Source organism: Diplotaxodon limnothrissa, linkage group LG9, assembly GCF_057381915.1.
Source record: "Diplotaxodon limnothrissa isolate DT_005_m linkage group LG9, D_limnothrissa_male_GT1.1, whole genome shotgun sequence".
Taxonomy (NCBI): domain Eukaryota; kingdom Metazoa; phylum Chordata; class Actinopteri; order Cichliformes; family Cichlidae; genus Diplotaxodon; species Diplotaxodon limnothrissa.
Genome location: NC_140604.1, coordinates 12,885,627 through 12,905,632, shown reverse-complemented (window position 1 = coordinate 12,905,632; position 20,006 = coordinate 12,885,627). Strand labels below are relative to the sequence as shown.

The window sequence follows — 20,006 nt, the reverse complement described above, 5'->3', positions numbered from 1 at the left end:
ATGTATTAATTTTTTTCATGGTCCTGTATAACATTTCAATAGTAAAAACAAACCATTTGCTTTTTCCCCCTGAAGAAATTCAGATGTATTTTTATGTTTTACACATATTCAAAACTTGCAAAACACGACTGATAAGTGGGACCGAATGAAGTGGTATGGGAAAAGATTTTTACACAATAGGACATGTGTCAATAACCTCCTCGTAGAGGCTGACCTCAGTTCAGCACTTGAAGGCTTTATTAGACACATAAGGGCAGCAGAAAAATTATATCGGCATCATTTTAAGATCGTATCTCGTGGACACAGATTATACAAGTAACCCAACTTTGGTACCCTGATTTTGCTTGTTTCCCACTAAAACGATTTCAAAAGAGCAGTTGTGTAAATATATGCCCCCTGGGAGGGGGGGGGAGGGGGCGGGGGGGAGATGTGTAGAACTATCTTCATGTATTTGGATTTTAATCAGAAAGGACAGTGAAAGTGTGATGGGGGCTTCATGAAGCCTGCTGCGTCCTCAGAGGCATATGAAGATTTCTTGTGTGACCATGTCTGTTGAAATGTCCCACAGCGTTGTGTGGGGCAATCTGTGGTCCCAGGACTGCAACATCTCCACAGAGTGAAGAAAGACCGTATTTCACCTAATCCCTATCGCGTTACTCAACAGCTGCAGACCATACGAACCGCACAGCCCCACTGAAGTAGCTCCAATCTCAAAGCTGCTGCTGATCAAAGGTGTGTGTGTGCTTTCTGGATGGCTTGGCTGGACTTTTGTCTCCAGAGATCAACAACACGCACGCACACACAAAGCAGTATGATCTGTAGTCCAAATATGGCCAGGATGAGTGTTTCACCACTTGTTGCAGTACTTCCGCTCGCTGCGAAGCGCTGCAGTCAGAGATGCTGTTTCTTAGCTTTAGAAAGACTCTAAGGGCTGAGATCTATTGTTTTACTGGTCTCACTAAGACAATCAATAAGAGAAGGTGCTTTTATGACGCGAAGGCTAATTTTTCTACTTTATACCATTTGTTTTTATTTGATATCATTCACAGCTTCCAACAGAGGCCCTCTAACTGTTGAAAAGCTCACATGCAACACTTCAAGGGAAAGTGGAAGCTGTCGCCATTTTTGGTTAAAACAAACACAACCTAATGAGGACTCGCAGCTCAAATGCATGGCATGAATAAGTGACTTGGAATAAAGCGGAACCCCTGCTGTTTAAAGCATCGCCACAGACTTCAGTAAATGTCACTTGATGCTACTGTAAATGTAAAGAAGTCACACTTCTTGCACTAATGGCGGGCTGCTGCTGCTGCTGCATCACCAGAGGAACAAACCGTGATGGTGCCATCATGTGTAGCCTTTCAGTCATTACCGGCTGACACAGCACAAAGTGCTGTTATCTCTGTGTGCCAATGGATATTTTGTCCTCTATTGCAGATTAAAACTATCAGGAGTCATGATGAAACATGTGGATGCACTAATGAAATCTGTTGTGATAAGATAATAGGATAAGATAATATGGTGGATCACTGATTTCTTCTGGACTATCAACCATTAGAGTGAGTGCACATTTAAATTATATCATAAATAAGTTATGATGGACTGTCTCTCGTTTTTTTTTCACCTGAAAGCAGCGTTTTTCTCGTGTCTCACACCTGCCTCTTCTCTATGATTTATGGCTCCACCATGCGGCAGGCAGCTCCATGCAGGCATTCTGCAGGAGACAGAGAGAGAGCAATCATAAACAGATATCTCACTCCGCTGCTGATTTTGTATGCTACTTTTACTGAGCAACAAGTTTCCTCCCGGTAAGACTTTTATCCGAGTGATTCATTAATTAACCCTGTAATAAATGAATTCCTAACAGAAGTGTTTAAAACAACTACTGATTCTAATAATTTCATGCTTTTGCTTAAAAAAAATCATTTGTTAATAAAACTAATCCTTCTCCAATGTGGCTAAATCTGTTGCTGAGTCATCGCCTCATTCCTTGTACACGATCTTTGATTGAGTGGCGCGGGCGGAGGGAGGGGGGCTGTCGCTCTGGCGATGTTTGCCGATTCTTCTCGAAGTGAGACTCGCCGCTGGCGGAGCTACTGCCCTTTAAACAGACACGGCTCTCCGCAGTTTTCCACCCGGTCTTTGTCCTTCGCTCCACTTCCTGCCGACGCCTGCCCCTTTAAGGTGATGCCGGGCACAGTTGTGCGTTATTGTTGAATTATTCTGTGTCATGTCGGCAGGGATAAACTTGGACTAAACAACACCGTTACACAGCAACCGACGGTGGGAGTGAAGGAGCAAGCGGAGCATCAACCCCTCCTCCGGCGGCATCATCATATGCTCACGCGGCGGAGGGACGTTGGCTGTGTTTAGGGACTAACGGAGAGTCCGGTGTCCTTGCCTGTGTCAAAGGCAAACGATTGTGTTCATCCGAGCCTTGCGGTACTTCTCCGGGACAGACATGTCTGTTTGTGTGGCAGACAGAGCGGAGGAGACGGTGTGAACGCGGTGAAACTCATCCGCTGTCCTCCTCTCTTAAGCCCGCGATGTTTGGGATGTTTCAGAGAGACGACGGGTGGCAGGATTTTGGCTCACAGTTAGCGTCGCTTTAAAGGGTGAGTAACAGTGTGCGCTTTGTTTTGAGGCCGCACAGGGGTGTGTAACACTGGCTGTGTGTGCTGGTCCAGAGTGCCGGGGCAGGTGTCTGCTCAGTCCGCCCGGCCCAGCTGCTCTAACGCCCCTACATCACGCTGCTGTTCTCTCCCTCGTTGCTTCGTTGCTCTTCTGTCCGGCGTACAGCCCAGCCAGCCCCCTCCCTCTTTGTTCACCCCCCTCCCCCCCGTGTCCTTTCCCCTCCTCGCGCGAAAGCTCTTATATAACCCTGTGGGATTCCTTTTTTTCTTAGCAACACTTCCTGGCCCTGTGCGAGGAAAACACGATGACGTTGACCCACGGAGGGGCACCATGTGCACCTGCAGAGGAGACTGCTGCTGAGGGGGAGCACTCAGGGCTGCTAGTGGGGTCCCTGAGAACACCCACCGCTTTTCCATTTAGCTCAGGGTAAACAACAACATGTCAGGCTGTGACTGGCATCACAAAGCCTGTGAAATGTGTTATAGCCAGTAGCTGACAGTTTCTACACACTAATTAGAGGCTTATGTTGACATTTCTTATGCTATGGATTATAATAGTAATGAGTATATATATTATACTTCCCTAAAGCTCAATGTGATGCTATTAAAATTGGTGGTTTTGTCTAAAAATCCCACACTGAGACATACTTGGCTTCGTGATAATCAGGCTTTGTTTTGAAAGAATCTCGTTCTTTTCCTGTACAGGTGTTTGCACACACACACACACACACACACACCCACAGCTCTGATTGTATCAGGTTAAACGGAGCGTTTAGGTTTTGTTTGACGATGTCACATAAATACGAATGCAGTGGCTGGAGTAAGTGCACTGCCTCACTGACCTGTCATCGTAAAACTTTGCAAAGCTTATGCAGCGTGCAGTCCACCAGAGCTGCTGTTTCACTCAGACACATTGTGATCACTTCAAAACTAGCATGCAGTGATACCTTCAGGGGTTGTCATGAATTGGGCCTGTGTTCAAAGACAGAAACAGAAAGTTGGAGGTGCGATGAGAGCAGCTACGAGTTGCATCATGGGAAATGTAGGATCTCTTTCGTTTTGTTGGAAATTGAATTGATGAAGAATTCCTGGTAGAGCCTGAGTAGTGCTGGATTTCTTGAGCTGATGCTAATGTTTAGGGCAGGATATTGAAAAATTGGGTGAATATTACATATTAATGATATCAAAGTGGTGGCTACTCTGCTGCGTGATGCAGAGAGCTCTGAGAGGATCTGTAACACAGGAAAGGAAGTCTCTTCCGATATCACAGCAGCACTGGCAGATAACATTATCTCTATCTATTATCTATAAACAGTGGATGCGTTTGTTCTATTAAGATGGGCTTAGCTTTGAAACTGAAGCAGCTAAGTGGACTGTGTGGTGTTGACATGTCAGAGCGTCATATCTGTGTCCCATATTGGTGCTTGATCTGTAATAATGACGAGTAACCTTCTGCTCACACAGTTTTACCGAAGCTCTACTCTTCTGCCCGGGGACCAGCTTGCTCACCGTCCTCCATCCTGGTCCTCTGCCTTCAGTACTCCAGCGGCAATGACATCCCCGGACTCCCCGCCGATAGTTTCCCCATCTCCTTGCCCAGCTCCCCCTCCATCCCTCCCCTCCTCCCCTGTGCCCTCTTCCCCAGCGCCATCCTCCTCCTCGATCCCCGCGCCGCCCTCGCTGCCCCCCACCGGTGAAGTGATGGTGCTGGCTCTGGGCCGGAAGAAGCAGAGAGTGCTGATTGCGCTTTCCATCCTGCCCAACCTCTTCCTGGCCTTCCTGCTCTCTTCGGACCCTCTCATCACCCTCCCCCCTCACCACCACTGCCACCTGCCGGGCCCCGTGCCATCGCCTGAAGTGCTGAACGCCTCAGTACCTTGGGAGAAAGGGCGACGGCCCGGGGACAGCGGGGGCCCGTCCCAGTGTAAGCAGTATACCAATAGCAGTCAGTCTGCTGTGGTGGACTGCGAGAATGGATGGGACTACAATGTCACAGAGGGGCTGAAGAACAACATCGTCACTGAGGTAAAGCTTTACTGTGGGATCCTTTGAAGCTCTCTAATTATGGTCTTGGCCTGGATGATTGTTTTAGCTTGGTGAAGGGAAGATGAACTTCTTTTCAGGTGTAGCTTAAGAGCCTTAAAATCATAAAAAAACTTTTTTATACTATATTGTTTCACCATAGCCTTGCAGATCATGAACGCTCACTGTTTTGCAATGCCCTGCAGAACTATGATACAGCTGCACATATACTAACGACTTGGACAAAAAGTCTCCTGCCAGCTCCTCTGAAGGATCACTTTTTTTTTAAAATGTGTCGTCTTGTTAACTTTAAATGGCACCTCTGTTTTCTTACCTTCACCGTTTTTCAAAGCATGATGTTGACAGCATTGCACACTTAAATGGATCGGTTATGCTCGGAGGATTTTTTTTACTGGGCCTCCTCAAGTAGCTTTGCATGGTTTATGTTAAAAAAGAAGCCTTCCGTATCTTATACTTGGCCTCAGTGCAGTTTATCTTCTATCTAGAACAAACACTTTTAGCACCGCTCCCTTTGAACCAGCTTAGTTCTGAAAAAATGCCAAACAGAAGGTTGTAGAGCCCGGAGCAGAAACTTTGACCCTTCAGAGGTCTGCTTTATTCTCACCACAGGTTTTCTTCATGCATGTGTGTGAAGAAATCAGAGCTTGTTGATTGGTCATAACTGTAACCATAACCTGTGTACAGCATATCCCAGTCTGCTCTTGCTCCTTATGCAATACTGCTTAACCGATTCTTTCGTGTTCAAGTACAGCACTTTCACTCTCTGGGTCTTTATCCTTCTCTGGTTGAATCACTGGTAAAGCTGAGTAGTTTGGTATCATTTCGAAGCCCTCGCAGCTCTGCTAGGGATGAGTTTTGGCCACTGCTATGATGTCACAGCATCATCAGACTTTCATTCAGCTCTGGCCGTGTGGAGGATTGTTGAGCCAAGATGGGTAATAGACACGGAGTCTTTGACAAATGTGAGTTCAATCGATGCCATCAAGGTAGAGAGAGAGAGAGAGAGAGAGAGAGAGAGGGCTTTCAGGGATGTGTTGTCTGAATTGTCAGAGGTCAGACCTCAAAGGTGCTAATTTCACACATCAAAGCCCATTTTGTGGATCTTTAAGCACCCAGTGCTTATTCCTCTTTCATTTGACCAGTTTGGCCATGAGGAGAAGAGCACCTTGATGTTTTTGGTTTTTACAATTTGCTTGACATGATGGTTGCAAAGTGAGTTTCGACAATCCGGTGACTCATTCAGAAATGTGTGTTAACCCACGTCATATTGGCATGTTGTAAGACATGTTTCTTCAGAGAACCATGCCTAGAATGTCAGAGATCAACACCTCGCTAAAGGAGAACAGACCCTGCTTACAATCACATTAACTCTGCCACAGAAGGAGAAGAAAATGATTGGAAACTAAGGCTATTACAGCGTATTGTATGCTGTAACATTATAATCCAGTGTTAAGTTGACGGAACAAGCCGTGCACAAGCACAGGAGTGCATTTTCTAAGTGTTTATGATGTTAAAACTGAGTAGCCTTGATCATTTGTTTCACTGCTGTGAGAACAACTTCCAGTCTTTACACTGCAGTTTGTGTCTCATGTAATCTGTGTGTACACAGCCAGCAGGCAGGCTGAAAGATTATCTTCAGTGGAATATGATAATATTTGTCCTTTAAAAAGAACTGTGGCTCATTATGCTAGTGGAGGTTTGTTTCTCACTGACGTCGCTCGTTTTGTTCACAACAATGAAGCCAGTCATCGGCACCACTGCTGTTTTCTACCTGTCTCGGTTGTTTTTGTTGATATCAGGCACTCTGTGTGTGATGTTCTGACATACGCTGATGTGCGTTTTCACCCAGACCTCTGTTTCAAAGACTGTCAGCCCAGTCCTTGATGGCAGCTAACCTTTCTCACCAGGCTGATCACTATTTGGCCTGTTTCTTTTTTTGTGCCCACATGTGGGGAACCACACCCAGCTCTAATTTATGGTGTAAGGGCAGCTTGCTTGTAACCCACCCCATACCACTGCAGCAAGCTGAAGACACTGGAAGACTTTAGCAGAAGTGTTTGCCTGTAGTCCTCTCTGTCCCTGAGCTTTTAGAGTCAGGCTAACATATTTCATCAGCTAGCTGGAGGGTGATTGAGCGTTCCTCCAGAGCTGCTTTGCTTTGCTGGCAGTCTGGCAAGCAGGAAGCAGGACCGCCTCTGATCAGCCTCATCGCTTCCACGGGTCAATAAAGACCATCACTTTAATACAGGCAAACTTTACTTACCACCTCTATGCTGTAGATCTGTAAACTAATGCACACAAACTGCCATGCCTGTTGAAATATAAAACAGTGATATTTAACATCCTTTGTCTTTGGTTTAATGTAAAACTATGAATTTGTGACGTGTGAGCTGCGAGTTTGTTAGAGCGGTTGTTCATGTTGATATTATGAGGACATGCTTGCAGGTTTTGTTTATTACTGGAGGCACAAACCTGCTGCTTTCTGGTTCTCTCTCTCTCTCTCTCTCTCTCTAAACCAGCCTGGTAGCTTTCAGGACTTGTTTGTGCGCATTTTCGCCTCATCCTCGTCTTCCACAGCATTCCACGCGTACGAGCGCTCCGGGTTGCATGGTGTTCACTGTTGTGACTGCGTGTCTCAGCAACGGGACAGCTGATGTTATGTGACGGGCTTTAATGTTTCTGTGCACGGGTTCCAATTATGTAAGGCCGCTTAAATAACAAAAAAAATCACGGCCCTCTGCTCAGTCTCCCTCTAGATCATTAAAACCATTTTGCTTTCAGCAGCCAACAGGAAGCGACGTTAGCAGGACTCAGCTGTAAATGCAAATCAGTGGGTCGGCTTAATGTGATTAAACTCGGATCTGAGAGCAGAGATCTTTATTTTTTTATTTCCTTTTTAACAGATGTGCTGACTTTCTGTGTGGCTAACTCATGCAGTCACACGGGCATTTGTTTTCTAATCCACTCAGTGAACCTCGTACCATTTTATTGTTGCGGTGCTAACGAGTGATTATAGCAATACACCCACTATATGTATCGTGACCACACACATGCATGTGTGTAATGTCGTTACATCTTCCTGTGTTTCTAGTATTTGTCTAATGGGCTTTTCATCCCTATTGTAAGACAGCTGTGTTTACACCAGGGAGTGTATATATCATTTTTGCATAAATGCATAAATGGGCCAGAACTAATGTCAGAGAAAAAAACTTTGTTTTTTTTTGTAAACTAAAATCTCTGACTTTGTTAATTTAATTAGTCAAATAACACATTTATTAATTAGTAAGTCAAGCGTACTGGCTCCCTTTATTAGACTGTGCTACTGAGCTGTCTTTTGAGGGTGGTGTAGCCACTTTTAACTCCACTGCTGTGTGGTGGTTATTACCGAGGGATGTGAACAATTTAGATTTAATTACTTTAGCTGATGTTCTTTATTTTTATACTTACACTGCAGTAGATGGCAGACACTATGCAGCCTCTAAATGAACAAATGTGGGGATAACATGCTGTTAAATGATCAGGGGGTTAAAGAAAAACACAGATCACAAACAAGATGGTGGCAGTCACCTCGATGTCATCCATTGGTTAGTGAGGTTAATTATTAATCCCTGAGCTGAGCATTTTTCCCTCTAATGACCTGAAACTAGTGAGTGAGCCCATCAAATAATTACGAAAGTGTTTAGTGATGTTAGAGTTGAAGGAGCCAAAGGCTGATTTCTCTAAACTACACAGAAACAGACTTTTATACAAGCAAAAATCTTTTTTGCTTTTCAGCTTATAAATTTGTCCGACACAGGAATGGAGACTTCCACACTGGTGCCATGTTGTACAGTACTAACCATTAATCAAACCTAATTCATCTTTAGCTCAACTGGACAGGAGGAAAAAAAGGAGGTACTGTCTTGTGCAGAGTTTTGCTGAATACGCCAATTATTTACCAAATGAAACTGTAAAAGCGACAAAGCACTAAGTGGGCAAAGTATAATTAACAAGGTGTCTTGTTGCTAAATGCCCCCAAAATATCAGCAGTGAAGCAATCTTTGACAACTGATGCATTCAACCAGTCCCTGAACTTGTGAGGTGTATAAATATATTGCTTCGGAGTTGGGTTCAAAATGGACAATAATGGGATCATTGTTTCTAACAGTTTATTTCAGTAATTTTACATGGCGATTCTGCACCTCTGCCCAGGCTGACCAGATGTCACCATTTTTATTTCTTGTCTCCCTGTCCCACATTTTGAGTAGTTCTGCAGGATGTTGTTTAAAGTTGGCCTTTTACCCAATGCATGTGAAGAAAGCAGAGAAGGCTTATTGCAGTTCAGTGGAGGCTAGGCTGTCTACTGTCACGCCCATTAGGAAATGTTACAAGTTACCAAACAGTCACAAGCTTTGCAGATTTTGTTGGAAATGATGGAAGACCAACCATCTACAAAGAAAATGAAACTGCTTGTTGCTAACTTGATTGGATATTAACTGAAAGACCTCTCTCCCTTCACAGTGGGATCTGGTGTGTGGTCAGTACTGGCTGGTCCCAGTGGAGGAGGTGTGTTTCATCCTGGGCGTCCTGACTGGCTGTCTCTGCTTGGGCTACGCCGCTGACAGGTAATGTATGCTCACACACACCCCCATCAGGGTTTCCTGCAGGTCTGTTTTTCATGGCAAGCAAACATCAGGAATGAACACTCAGCAGCCGGAAGGACAACACATACAGCCAAAAAGTGAGTTAATAAGTTACTGAGGCAGTTTGGAGAGACTGTTTGTGCCTTTCTTGTTTGGTCACTGTGGACAGACCCACACGGCACACAATGGCAGCCCATTGTGGGCTGAGTACTGGGGTGATTAGTAGGGCACATCTGGACACCGTGAAGCAGCCCATAGTGCGGGCTGACTGTGGGCTGCTCACATTTAGCAGAGAGGAGCATCCAATGGGACCCATTGTAGGCCCACTATGGGTTTCCCACAGAAAACCCTTTACAGGGACCCCAAACTGCTATGGGCTAACCTACAAGGGGCCCATTTCTGTGGGGTGTCCATAGTGGGGACCCAAAAGGACAAAACTGAACCGTGACCTCCATGAACTAGCCTGAAGGACAACACCGCTGTGGCATCTGTGCACAATAAATGTGAGCGTGCTCTGTGCACAGCCCCACAGTTCACCCACAGTTACCCTCCGTGGGCCCACATGGGCATGCTTCCTGGGAACATGTTCCAATAAAAGCCAGCCCGTCTGTGTGCAGACATCTGTGCTGTCAGATCATTTTGTTCCTCATTATTCTCTGTCCTCTTCTTACTTTGCAGTTTCATTACCTCACAGTCGTCATGCAGCACACAGAGACACACTCAGAAAAAGTAGCACGGTTTGCAGAATGAAATTTTCTATAGATTTACTGTGGCCTGCCAGTGCTTCCTCTATCCAACAGCAAGTTGTGGCCTCAGGCCAAAAGAGAAATTTATTATCAAACAGCCCAAATGCCATTTCATAAACTCTTTTTATTTATCACAGTAAGATATAATTTGTGATGGAGGAAAAATACTGCTGTTTACTCAAGAAAATCTCATGGCTGTATTACAAACAATTTACCTCCCACAAGCAATTAATGGCAAATACATTTATGCTAAATTTGCATGCTTTATTTTGCTCAGTGGCCTCGGATGAGTCACACAAGTGAACCAGTGTGTGTCGTTTGAAGGGGAAGCTCTAGTTTTTGGGGGCAACTGCGAGGGAGATGATGCCACAGCTAACAGCTCTCATTAATTTGCTGACCAATTGAGCATAGCATTTGTTTGTTTAGACCGGTGAATTAATGGTGCCTCCTTGGGGGCACATGAAGAAGAAAAGGGAGCATTGCTAAGCTGCATGTTAGAAACTAAACAAGCAAACAAAAACTGGCTAATCGTTCATTAGTGAACAGTCGTGCTTTCCACTTGAGCTGTTTTTGGAAACGCAGCTTCCCTAAGCCTCTGTGATTGCAGCATTTCTTAGGCTCTTTCTTTTATTAATTTTTTTATTCTAAACTCTTCGCGAGCTCTAAATTGTTCTGATTAATTTGTTTGTCTGGTAAACTACATGAAACTGGAAGTATAATGGCAGCATTAATGCTTAATGATGCTGTAAAAGTGTAGACTTCAAAGGGTGGCTCCCTGTTGTGTCTAAACTCTGTCAGTAGACTCCTGTCCTATTTTCTGTTCTATTCCCTCTCCGTGTTAATATTTAAGCACACGAGCAGCTGCTGCATTATCAGCATGTACAGTGTGATTTGTTGTTGTGCATCTGCTCCTGTACATGTGTTTTAATTTATCCCTGTTAATTTGAATCTGTGTTTGCTTACTTTGCTGAGTTTTAATCGTGTGTCTGTATCTCTGTGCTTCCCTGCAGGCTGGGCAGGTCCAAGACCCTTCTGACCTCTCTGACCCTCTCGGTGGTGTTCGGGGTGCTCGTGTGTGTCTCCCCGTATCCTTCTGTCTTCATCGTCATGCGTTTCTGTCTGGCGGCGGCCAGCGCGGGAGTCTATCTTACTCTGTATATCACCCGTGAGTGTTTCAGCCTTGAAGGATGGGCGTCATTTGTTTCATCAGAACCCACGGATCATCACACAGGAACAAACACTGTAATATGCAAACAGTCATGCACAGATGGTTTCCTCCACAGTACAGTCACCTACCTGAACTTCACCTGAAATCTCAGAGAGTCTCAATTCAGTAATTCCTCTCTCCTTTTCCTTGTGCCGCTAATGAGGCCTAGTGATCAAATCTACTTCTTCTAGCTTGCATTATATTTCAATGGAACCAAGTTTTGGGGCACATGATATTTATATTCTCTTGTTTTTTTTTAATGTTTAACCTTTCAGAATCTGAAAAGTGTAAATAAAAGATTAGTTAGCTTTGACATTGTGTTGTTTGTTCAGGTCTGGAGCTGTGTGAGCCGTCTCTCAGGCTGATGGCCACCACACTGGCTGGCCTGACGACTGTAGCCGGGGAGCTGCTGCTGCTGGCCGTGGCCCTCGGGTGCCAATCTTGGAGGGGCCTGCTGGGAGCTGGGTCCGCCCCACTAACACTCTTTCTCAGCTACGGGTAGGAATGTGTCTCTTGTTATTTTTACTCAGGCTTTTACTTTCTGAATCATGAAGGAACCTGGGAGTGGTTTTGCGTAGTGCCTTGATGCCAGCTGACTTATTAAAAGCTTTGTTAGATGGTATTGATTCCAATCCCCTTTTCACACTGAGCTGGTGTCAGAACATATTAGAGCTCCTTTGTTTAAGGTCCGCAGTCCCTCTCAGATCTGGGTAACATACCGCATTATCAGAGATTATAAAAAGATTACTGGCAGCGAATTGCAGGTTTTAATAAAAGAGGATTATAGAACTTTGCTTCTTTGTGACCCGTGCTGGTTAGTTTTTATACTGAAGCAGCAAATTCAGGTGAAAGCAACAAAACCTTAAAGCTTCTAAATAGTTTTAGTGCTGAGTAAAGGTCACCTGAGATCAAAGAGTTAAAGTATATTCCTCCTCCTCCTGCAGAGTTCCTGGGGTGTTTCCAGAATCTCCTCGCTGGCTCCTTCTGTCGGAGCGATCTTCAGACATGAATGCATTCAGCGAGAGAAGAAACTCCAACAGAGACGTGAGGGACGACGAGAGCTTCACAGGTGTGTTTGCAGCACTGACGTTAGATCCTCGTTCTGTAAACGGAGAACAAATTCCCACTTTACCTCACTGCAGGGTTCAGCGCCAGGCGCTCGGCTTACGAAGCCTGCATTATTCATGGAATAACTGCGGCCGTGTGTTTCAATGTATATGACCCTCTCACGCACCACTTCCAAGAGCGGTAATGATGCTCAATTACTATTCATGATTTATTAAGAGCGGATGGTTCCTGCATTAAAATGGAAACATAATGGGACGTAATGACTTGCTGTTAAAAGGTGGCCTAAGGCCAGGCGACCACTGAGCTCTGCCACTGTTTACATGTCAAATGTTTCCAGCTACGTAGTGTCAACTTTGCACTGTTCAGTGACCTCTGTGTTCTGCTAGCATTAGCTGTACTGAGGTTGATAGTTGTTAATAGTTGCAAAATCTACATTTTATGTTTCCATTCTGAGTGTATTAAACCCCCCCACAAAGCTTTTAACCTAAATTTGTCCATATTCTTTTATGTCGAGCTCTCATTCACAGATAAAGTGATCAAAGAACATCCCCTTTTGTTGTGATTACAGTTCAGATCAAATTAAAATGGGGATTTATTTGGGTGGTTACTGTAATGCTGTCACGCTAGCAGGAAGGACACTCAGGAATACTGATGACGTGCGGAAATGTTTCATGTAGCAACAAGTCTTAAAGAGAAATGGTGTGAATGTATTTGCTGGCCGTGTTTCTCTCCTGGAGAAGTATCTCAGCACCTGAGGCTAGATGAGGCTTACATAACTCTGACCTATATTTATCACAACAAGATGATAAAGATGTGCTGTAAGGACATGCTATAAAATAATCCTTCACGGCACCACCTACACATGATTGGCATATCAAAGTTAACAATAAGACTGAACTACAGGGAGTGCAGAATTATTAGGCAAGTTGTATTTTTGAGGAATAATGTTATTATTGAACAACAACCATGTTCTCAATGAACCCAAAAAACTCATTAATATCAAAGCTGAATGTTTTTGGAAGTAGTTTTTAGTTGTTTTTAGTTTTAGCTATTTTAGGGGGATATCTGTGTGTGCAGGTGACTATTACTGTGCATAATTATTAGGCAACTTAACAAAAAACAAATATATACCCATTTCAATTATTTATTTTTACCAGTGAAACCAATATAACATCTCCACATTCACAAATATACATTTCTGACATTCAAAAACAAATCAGCGACCAATATAGCCACCTTTCTTTGCAAGGACACTCAAAAGCCTGCCATCCATGGATTCTGTCAGTGTTTTGATCTGTTCACCATCAACATTGCGTGCAGCAGCAACCACAGCCTCCCAGACACTGTTCAGAGAGGTGTACTGTTTTCCCTCCTTGTAAATCTCACATTTGATGATGGACCACAGGTTCTCAATGGGGTTCAGATCAGGTGAACAAGGTGGCCATGTCATTAGCTTTTCTTCTTTTATACCCTTTCTTGCCAGCCACGCTGTGGAGTACTTGGACGCGTGTGATGGAGCATTGTCCTGCATGAAAATCATGTTTTTCTTGAAGGATGCAGACTTCTTCCTGTACCACTGCTTGAAGGAAGGTGTCTTCCAGAAACTGGCAGTAGGACTGGGAGTTGAGCTTGACTCCATCCTCAACCCGAAAAGGCCCCACAAGCTCATCTTTGATGATACCAGCCCAAACCAGTACTCCACCTCCACCTTGCTGGCGTCTGAGTCGGCCTGGAGCTCTCTTCCCTTTACCAATCCAGCCACGGGCCCATCCATCTGGCCCATCAAGACTCACTCTCATTTCATCAGTCCATAAAACCTTAGAAAAACCAGTCTTGAGATATTTCTTGGCCCAGTCTTGACGTTTCAGCTTGTGTGTCTTGTTCAGTGGTGGTCGTCTTTCAGCCTTTCTTACCTTGGCCATGTCTCTGAGTATTGCACACCTTGTGCTTTTGGGCACTCCAGTGATGTTGCAGCTCTGAAATATGGCCAAACTGGTGGCAAGTGGCATCTTGGCAGCTGCACGCTTGACTTTTCTCAGTTCATGGGCAGTTATTTTGCACCTTGGTTTTTCCACACGCTTCTTGCGACGCTGTTGACTATTTTGAATGAAACGCTTGATTGTTCGATGATCACGCTTCAGAAGCTTTGCAATTTTGAGACTGCTGCATCCCTCTGCAAGATATCTCACTATTTTTGACTTTTCTGAGCCTGTCAAGTCCTTCTTTTGACCCATTTTGACAAAGGGAAGGACGTTGCCTAATAATTATGCACACCTGATATAGGGTGTTGATGTCATTAGACCACACCCCTTCTCATTACAGAGATGCACATCACCTAATATGCTTAATTGGTAGTAGGCTTTCGAGCCTATACAGCTTGGAGTAAGACAACATGCATGAAGAGGATGATGTGGACAAAATACTCATTTGCCTAATAATTCTGCACTCCCTGTATGTTTTTATAGCTGACGTCTGTGAGCGGCAGACACAGATCAAGGACACAGTTCTGTAGTGAGGTCTCGCTGCAGTCGGAAAAAGTGTAGCAGTATGAGGTGATGAAGAACATCATGTTTCATTTGTTTCATATGATCCATTAAAGGCCTTGAATTTCTCTCTCCACTTAGTCCTATGCTTTTACACACTCAGTGTTCCTGATTGGCTGATAACTGCATATTTGTCGGCTGCACAACCATGATGCGAATTTCCAGTTCTACCACAAGCCAAACGTGCATGTTTGTCTGTTAGACTGCAGTGACTGTGCAGGCCATTTAACGACAGTGAACTCATGTTTCATGTTCAGGAAGCCAGTCTGAGACGTTCTCAGATGTTCTCAGCTTTGTGACGTGGTCCTGCGATAAGCAGCCATCAGTAGCCGTCAGACACTCTGGAATAGACGGGGTCAGCAGCAATACTCAGGCATGCTCACTTGCTACTAAGGGGTCCAAAGTGTGCCAAGAAAATATCCTTTACACCATTACATCATCACCACAAGGCAGGACGGATCGATGTGTATATGTTTACATCAAATTCGGACACGTCCCTCTGTATGTGACGGCAGAAATCCCGTCCCATGAGAGCAGGCAGTTTTGCTGAGCTTTGTCAATTGTAATCTCAGTTTGCTGCTCTTAGCTGTATTCAGATGCTCTTCTGCGTACCTTGGTTGTAATGAGCGGTTATTTGAGCTTCAGTTTCCTTCATATCAACTCAGAGCAGTCTGGCTGAACTCCTCTGATCTCTGACATCAACGAGACATTTTCTCTTAGACTTTCCTCTTAAACCTCACAGCTGGCTGTTGACTTACAGTTAAATTGTCTCATGTTCTGGATCCTTTATTAAACATTTCTGCACAGCTTACAAATGCTAATGTAATGAACACATCACTGTGGTTCCTACTGTAATTGTACGGTTTATTAAATGGCCTCCTTATGGCCAGATTGAGACTCCACGCGTGTCCTCCTGCACGTCTCTTTTCCCCCTAGTAATAAGCTGACAGCGAGCGATTGATCAGCGAGCAACCAGGTCAGGCCGTCCTCGTCTGTGTTACCCGACTGTCATTTTTCTTTTCTCCTCTGCAGAGCTGGATTCAGAGCCAGCCCCCTCCTCAAAGCCCCACCTGTCCTTCCCTGAGCTCTTCCACAGCAGGAACATCTGGAAGAACATGTGCGTGCTCGGCTTCACCTCGTAAGTCATCTCACACTCCTGACATTATTTCAGCAACGCAGCAGTTTGGAGTCACTCCTTTGTGTTTGCGCAGTGTCTCATTTACAGCTCTGGCTGCCGCTGCCTCATATTTCATGCTTAAAGTGCTGCGAGACTCACCTTTGCTCGCTCATCTTTTCTATTTAAAACCTGTTTGGAAACACGAGTGCTTACTCTTTTGTTTCTCTGCCCTTCCTCCCTCAGATTCATCTCTCACGGCATTAGTCACTGTTACAGCTCTTTCCGAGGTGACGTCAGGGGCACCGCCCCCAGCTTCTATTGGACGTACCTGCTCTCTGTGTGTGCAGGCGGTGGGGCCTGGCTGTTGCTTTGGATGACCGTAGACAGGTGCGGTCGCCGCGGCATCCTGCTTCTTTCCATGACGATGACGGGGCTGGCCTCTTTGATCCTCCTGGGACTCATGGAGTGTAAGCCGGCTTTACTTGGTAGCAGAATAGTTTTCTCCAAGTAAATCTAGAGTCAAGTAAGGAAGGCTATTAATAAAAGTCAAGGTGGGCACAGTTTCACTTCAGTACCCTGCTGTTAGAGAGCCATTATGTTCAGATTAAAATCTTTGTTTGTTCAAATCCTGACTGGAATTTAAATTGATGCTGATTCTGGGGCCATGTTGGATCCATCCCTCTCACACATCCTACTGCTCTCACTTCAGGCATTATGAAGTGTATTAGGAGCAAACCACTCAGCCCTGTTAATGGAAAAACCCGACCTGTGTTTTTTAATTTTTGCTCCCCCTCGACAACATTGTCTATGGAAAATCTGCTGTTGCCCAAATCTTGGTCTCCCCCTTGTGGCTGAAACCGAGTATGGCGTTCAGTTTATGTAGGACACTGCAGTGACAGCAAAGTCAAAGCTGTGTCCGGCCCTGAGCTTTAATCATGCATCAAAGCCTGAGAGGACAGTGGTGAGTGTTGTGGATCCTCTCAGTGGATGTTTATTGGTCCCTATGATCTGCAAAGGCTCATGGAAGCAAGATGTTGCAGTTTGATTCATAAATTAGAAAAACTAATGTCATAATAGATGCATGGTAGAAATGCTACACCTCAAAGGTTATCCCTGCTCTCCTCCCCCCTGTTAGATCTCAGTGAGACGGCCATCACGATTTTCTCAGTGCTGGGTCTCTTCTCTTCCCAAGCCACCGCCTCCCTCTGCATCCTCTTCACTGCAGAGGTCATGCCTACCATCATCAGGTAACACAGCAGCACTCTACAGTCACTCTGCAGCTCTTTTACTACGATGTTGTCCTTCTTGTAGTGTAGGTGAAAAAGAAATGCCAGCGTAGAAGGCGTTGATGTTTTTCTGTCAGTAAGAGCGTGTGCGGGCTGCCAGAATGAATCACAACATGTGAAATGCAGCAAATGTTAAAGAGAGGAAATTAAACAATTTGATACCACAACAACAGCTGTCTTTCTAAGTAGGAGGAGTTTCAAAAACAATGGAAGTATTTTTCCAGATTTAGTATAAAAAAATCGATCTGTTATCTAAGAAAATAATTGACTTTGTGGAGAAGAGAGATGAGAATACTTTGAAGTACAGTGAGATCTACAAACAAGCATCGTTTCTAACTCTGTGTGAGGGCAAAACAATCAGCGCCCAACAGACGACGGGAAGGACGACCTGCTCCGAAAACCTCCCCGAGGCCTGAAAAGGACGCATCGGTCCCCCCTTAAAAAAAATCATTATTTGTAACAGATGTAATAAGCTGAGACTTTTAATGAGTTTGGGTTCATCAAATCTTTATAGTTATTATAGCTGTGCGTTTTGCATTTTGTAAATATTTTTTCTTTCGTTTTTGACTTTTTGTTTTAATTCACTTAAATTTAATTGGTTTCCAGAGCAGCTTTAGTCATTTCAGTTTAGCCTTTAGTTTTATTTATTTTTTGCTTATTTATTTGTTTATTTATTTATCAAGTATTAATGTGTCATACCAGAGGCAAGATTTAGGAACATCAGTACAGGCATAACAAAAAACACACTGTTTGAAAATCTCAATAATCGCGAGCGTGGCAGCCTCATGAGGCAAAGTGGGATAATAAATTTGGCCAAACTAACAGATACTAAAACTAAGAAGTTTTTAAGTTCACAAAATTTTAATTTTAGATTCTTTTTCAAATTTTTTTATTTTATTTTTGACTTAAAATGTTTTTTTCACATTTAGTTTAGTTGTAATTAACTACAATAAGCTTGGGCTAACACAACAGCTGAACCTAGTTATAGAGTCATCAACAAAAGGCTTAACTGAGTCACCATGTTTACCATTAAAGAAACTACCATTAAAGAAAACTGGAAAAATGGGACGACTGTGGTTCAGGGGTTTTGGGAAGCTCATCTGTAACCGGAAGGTTGCCGGTTTGATCCCCCAGCTCTCTCTGTCCTGGTCGTTGTGTCCTTGGGCAAGACACTTCACCTACCGCCTACTGGTGTTCCTCAGAGGGGCCGATAGCGCGATATGGCAGCCTCGCTTCTGTCAGTCTGCTCCAGGGCAGCTGTGGCTACAACTGTGGTTTGCCTGCACCAGTGTGTGAATGAATAGTGGAATTGTAAAGCGCTTTGGGTGCCTAGAAAAGCGCTATATAAATGCAATCCATTATTATTATTATTATTATTATTAAAAATGATAATTGATGAAAAGATAAGCAGAAATTGTATTAAGTGTAAGTAAATCTTGTCAGTTAACTGTGTGTGTGTGTGTGTGTGTGTGTGTGCAGAGGGAGCGGTGTAGGAGCCGTGCTCGCTCTGGGCTGCGTGGGCCGTCTCAGCTCCCCTCTCATGGACCTGCGAAACCACTACGGCTACTTCCTGCACCACGTCGTCTACTCCTCTCTGGCTCTGCTGGCCGTGCTGTCCATCCTGCTGCTGCCCGAGAGCAAGAGGAAGCCACTGCCCCAGACGCTGGCCGACGGTGAGCAGTACAGACGCCCCCCGCTGGGCAGGAGGAGACGGGACAATGTGCCGCTGCTGGCGACCCCCAACCCAGAGACCTAAAATACACTCTGTTAACACCACTCACTTTTACAGCCAGGACATTTTTCATCAATCATGTTCATGTAGAGGACAGACAAAGCAATATAAAAACCTAATAGGTAACCCAGAGCGACGGAGAGAAAAGGGCTGCAACAGATCATCACCGATCAGCATCCACGACACTGATGACAGCGATCAGACTTTCAGCTTTTTAACATATCATCGCTACAGACGTTAGCGATTGGGTGGAGCTGCCGTCATCTTCGTGTTTCTCTTTTTCCCGCCGTTCAGATGTGTGTTAATGTCCTTGTGAAGACACACAATCTTCACACGCATCTCCATCTCTTTCTGGCCGGACGGCGGCTCCCGCCCCCGCCGCGTGAAACACACCAGCACCCACTGCTGCACGCCATCCTCCATCCTGAGTGTGTCCATCACAGAGATGCTAGCTGCTTAGCATATTTGTTATTCCTAGCATTTGTTTTAACCTGGAATCATGTGTTTGTTTTCTTTTTTTTGCGTGTGTTTGCTGCGTATGACGACACAACATGTCCTCAGAGCTGTACAAAAGTCAGTTTTGTACCATTTTCTGTGACCTTTGTCGTAAAACCGTCTAGCTCTCCGAGCGGAGGAGGAACCACAGTTCTCAGACGTGTGATGTAACACTTGACAGGATTGTTGGGGTTAAACGCCTTGTAAATACTCTAGAGTTAGTTTCTTTAACTTCCTGGGGCATCTGAGTTGTGTTAAAGCAGACCCTGTGGCTGGATCCTTACAGTACAGTATGCTATGCAGTGAGGAAAAGCACTTTGAATCTTTTTTCTCTCTTCCTTTTTTTTTTTTTTTTTTTTTAAATAATGTTGAATCATTTGATTGAAGTCTTCAAAATCAAGGGAATAACAAGTCAGCTATTATAAATATTTGGAACAAAGGCTAAAACTTCTCTGAGCAGAGAACAAATGGTGGAAATCCACTCACTGACTCTGGCCTGGAGCCAGCGGTGTTT

General features: G+C 44.5%; 1 protein-coding gene across 2 annotated transcripts; it reads left to right on the top strand.

The window, feature by feature from the left end:
* Window positions 1-2,049: 2,049 nt before the first annotated feature.
* Window positions 2,050-19,777, top strand: slc22a17 (solute carrier family 22 member 17). Of its 2 annotated transcripts, none has more exons than XM_085362727.1 (10): window positions 2,050-2,184; window positions 4,098-4,658; window positions 9,177-9,280; window positions 11,055-11,209; window positions 11,584-11,749; window positions 12,196-12,320; window positions 15,895-16,000; window positions 16,223-16,446; window positions 17,115-17,226; window positions 18,745-19,777. In XM_085362727.1, exons 1-10 carry the CDS (start codon window positions 2,050-2,052, stop codon window positions 19,019-19,021), a joined length of 1,965 nt encoding a protein of 654 aa, XP_085218853.1. In that variant the 3' UTR covers window positions 19,022-19,777. The 2 variants fall into 2 exon arrangements, with proteins under 2 accessions (XP_085218853.1, XP_085218852.1); XM_085362726.1 differs by lacking the exon at window positions 2,050-2,184 and adding an exon at window positions 2,231-2,615.
* The last annotated feature ends 229 nt before the right edge of the window (window positions 19,778-20,006 follow it).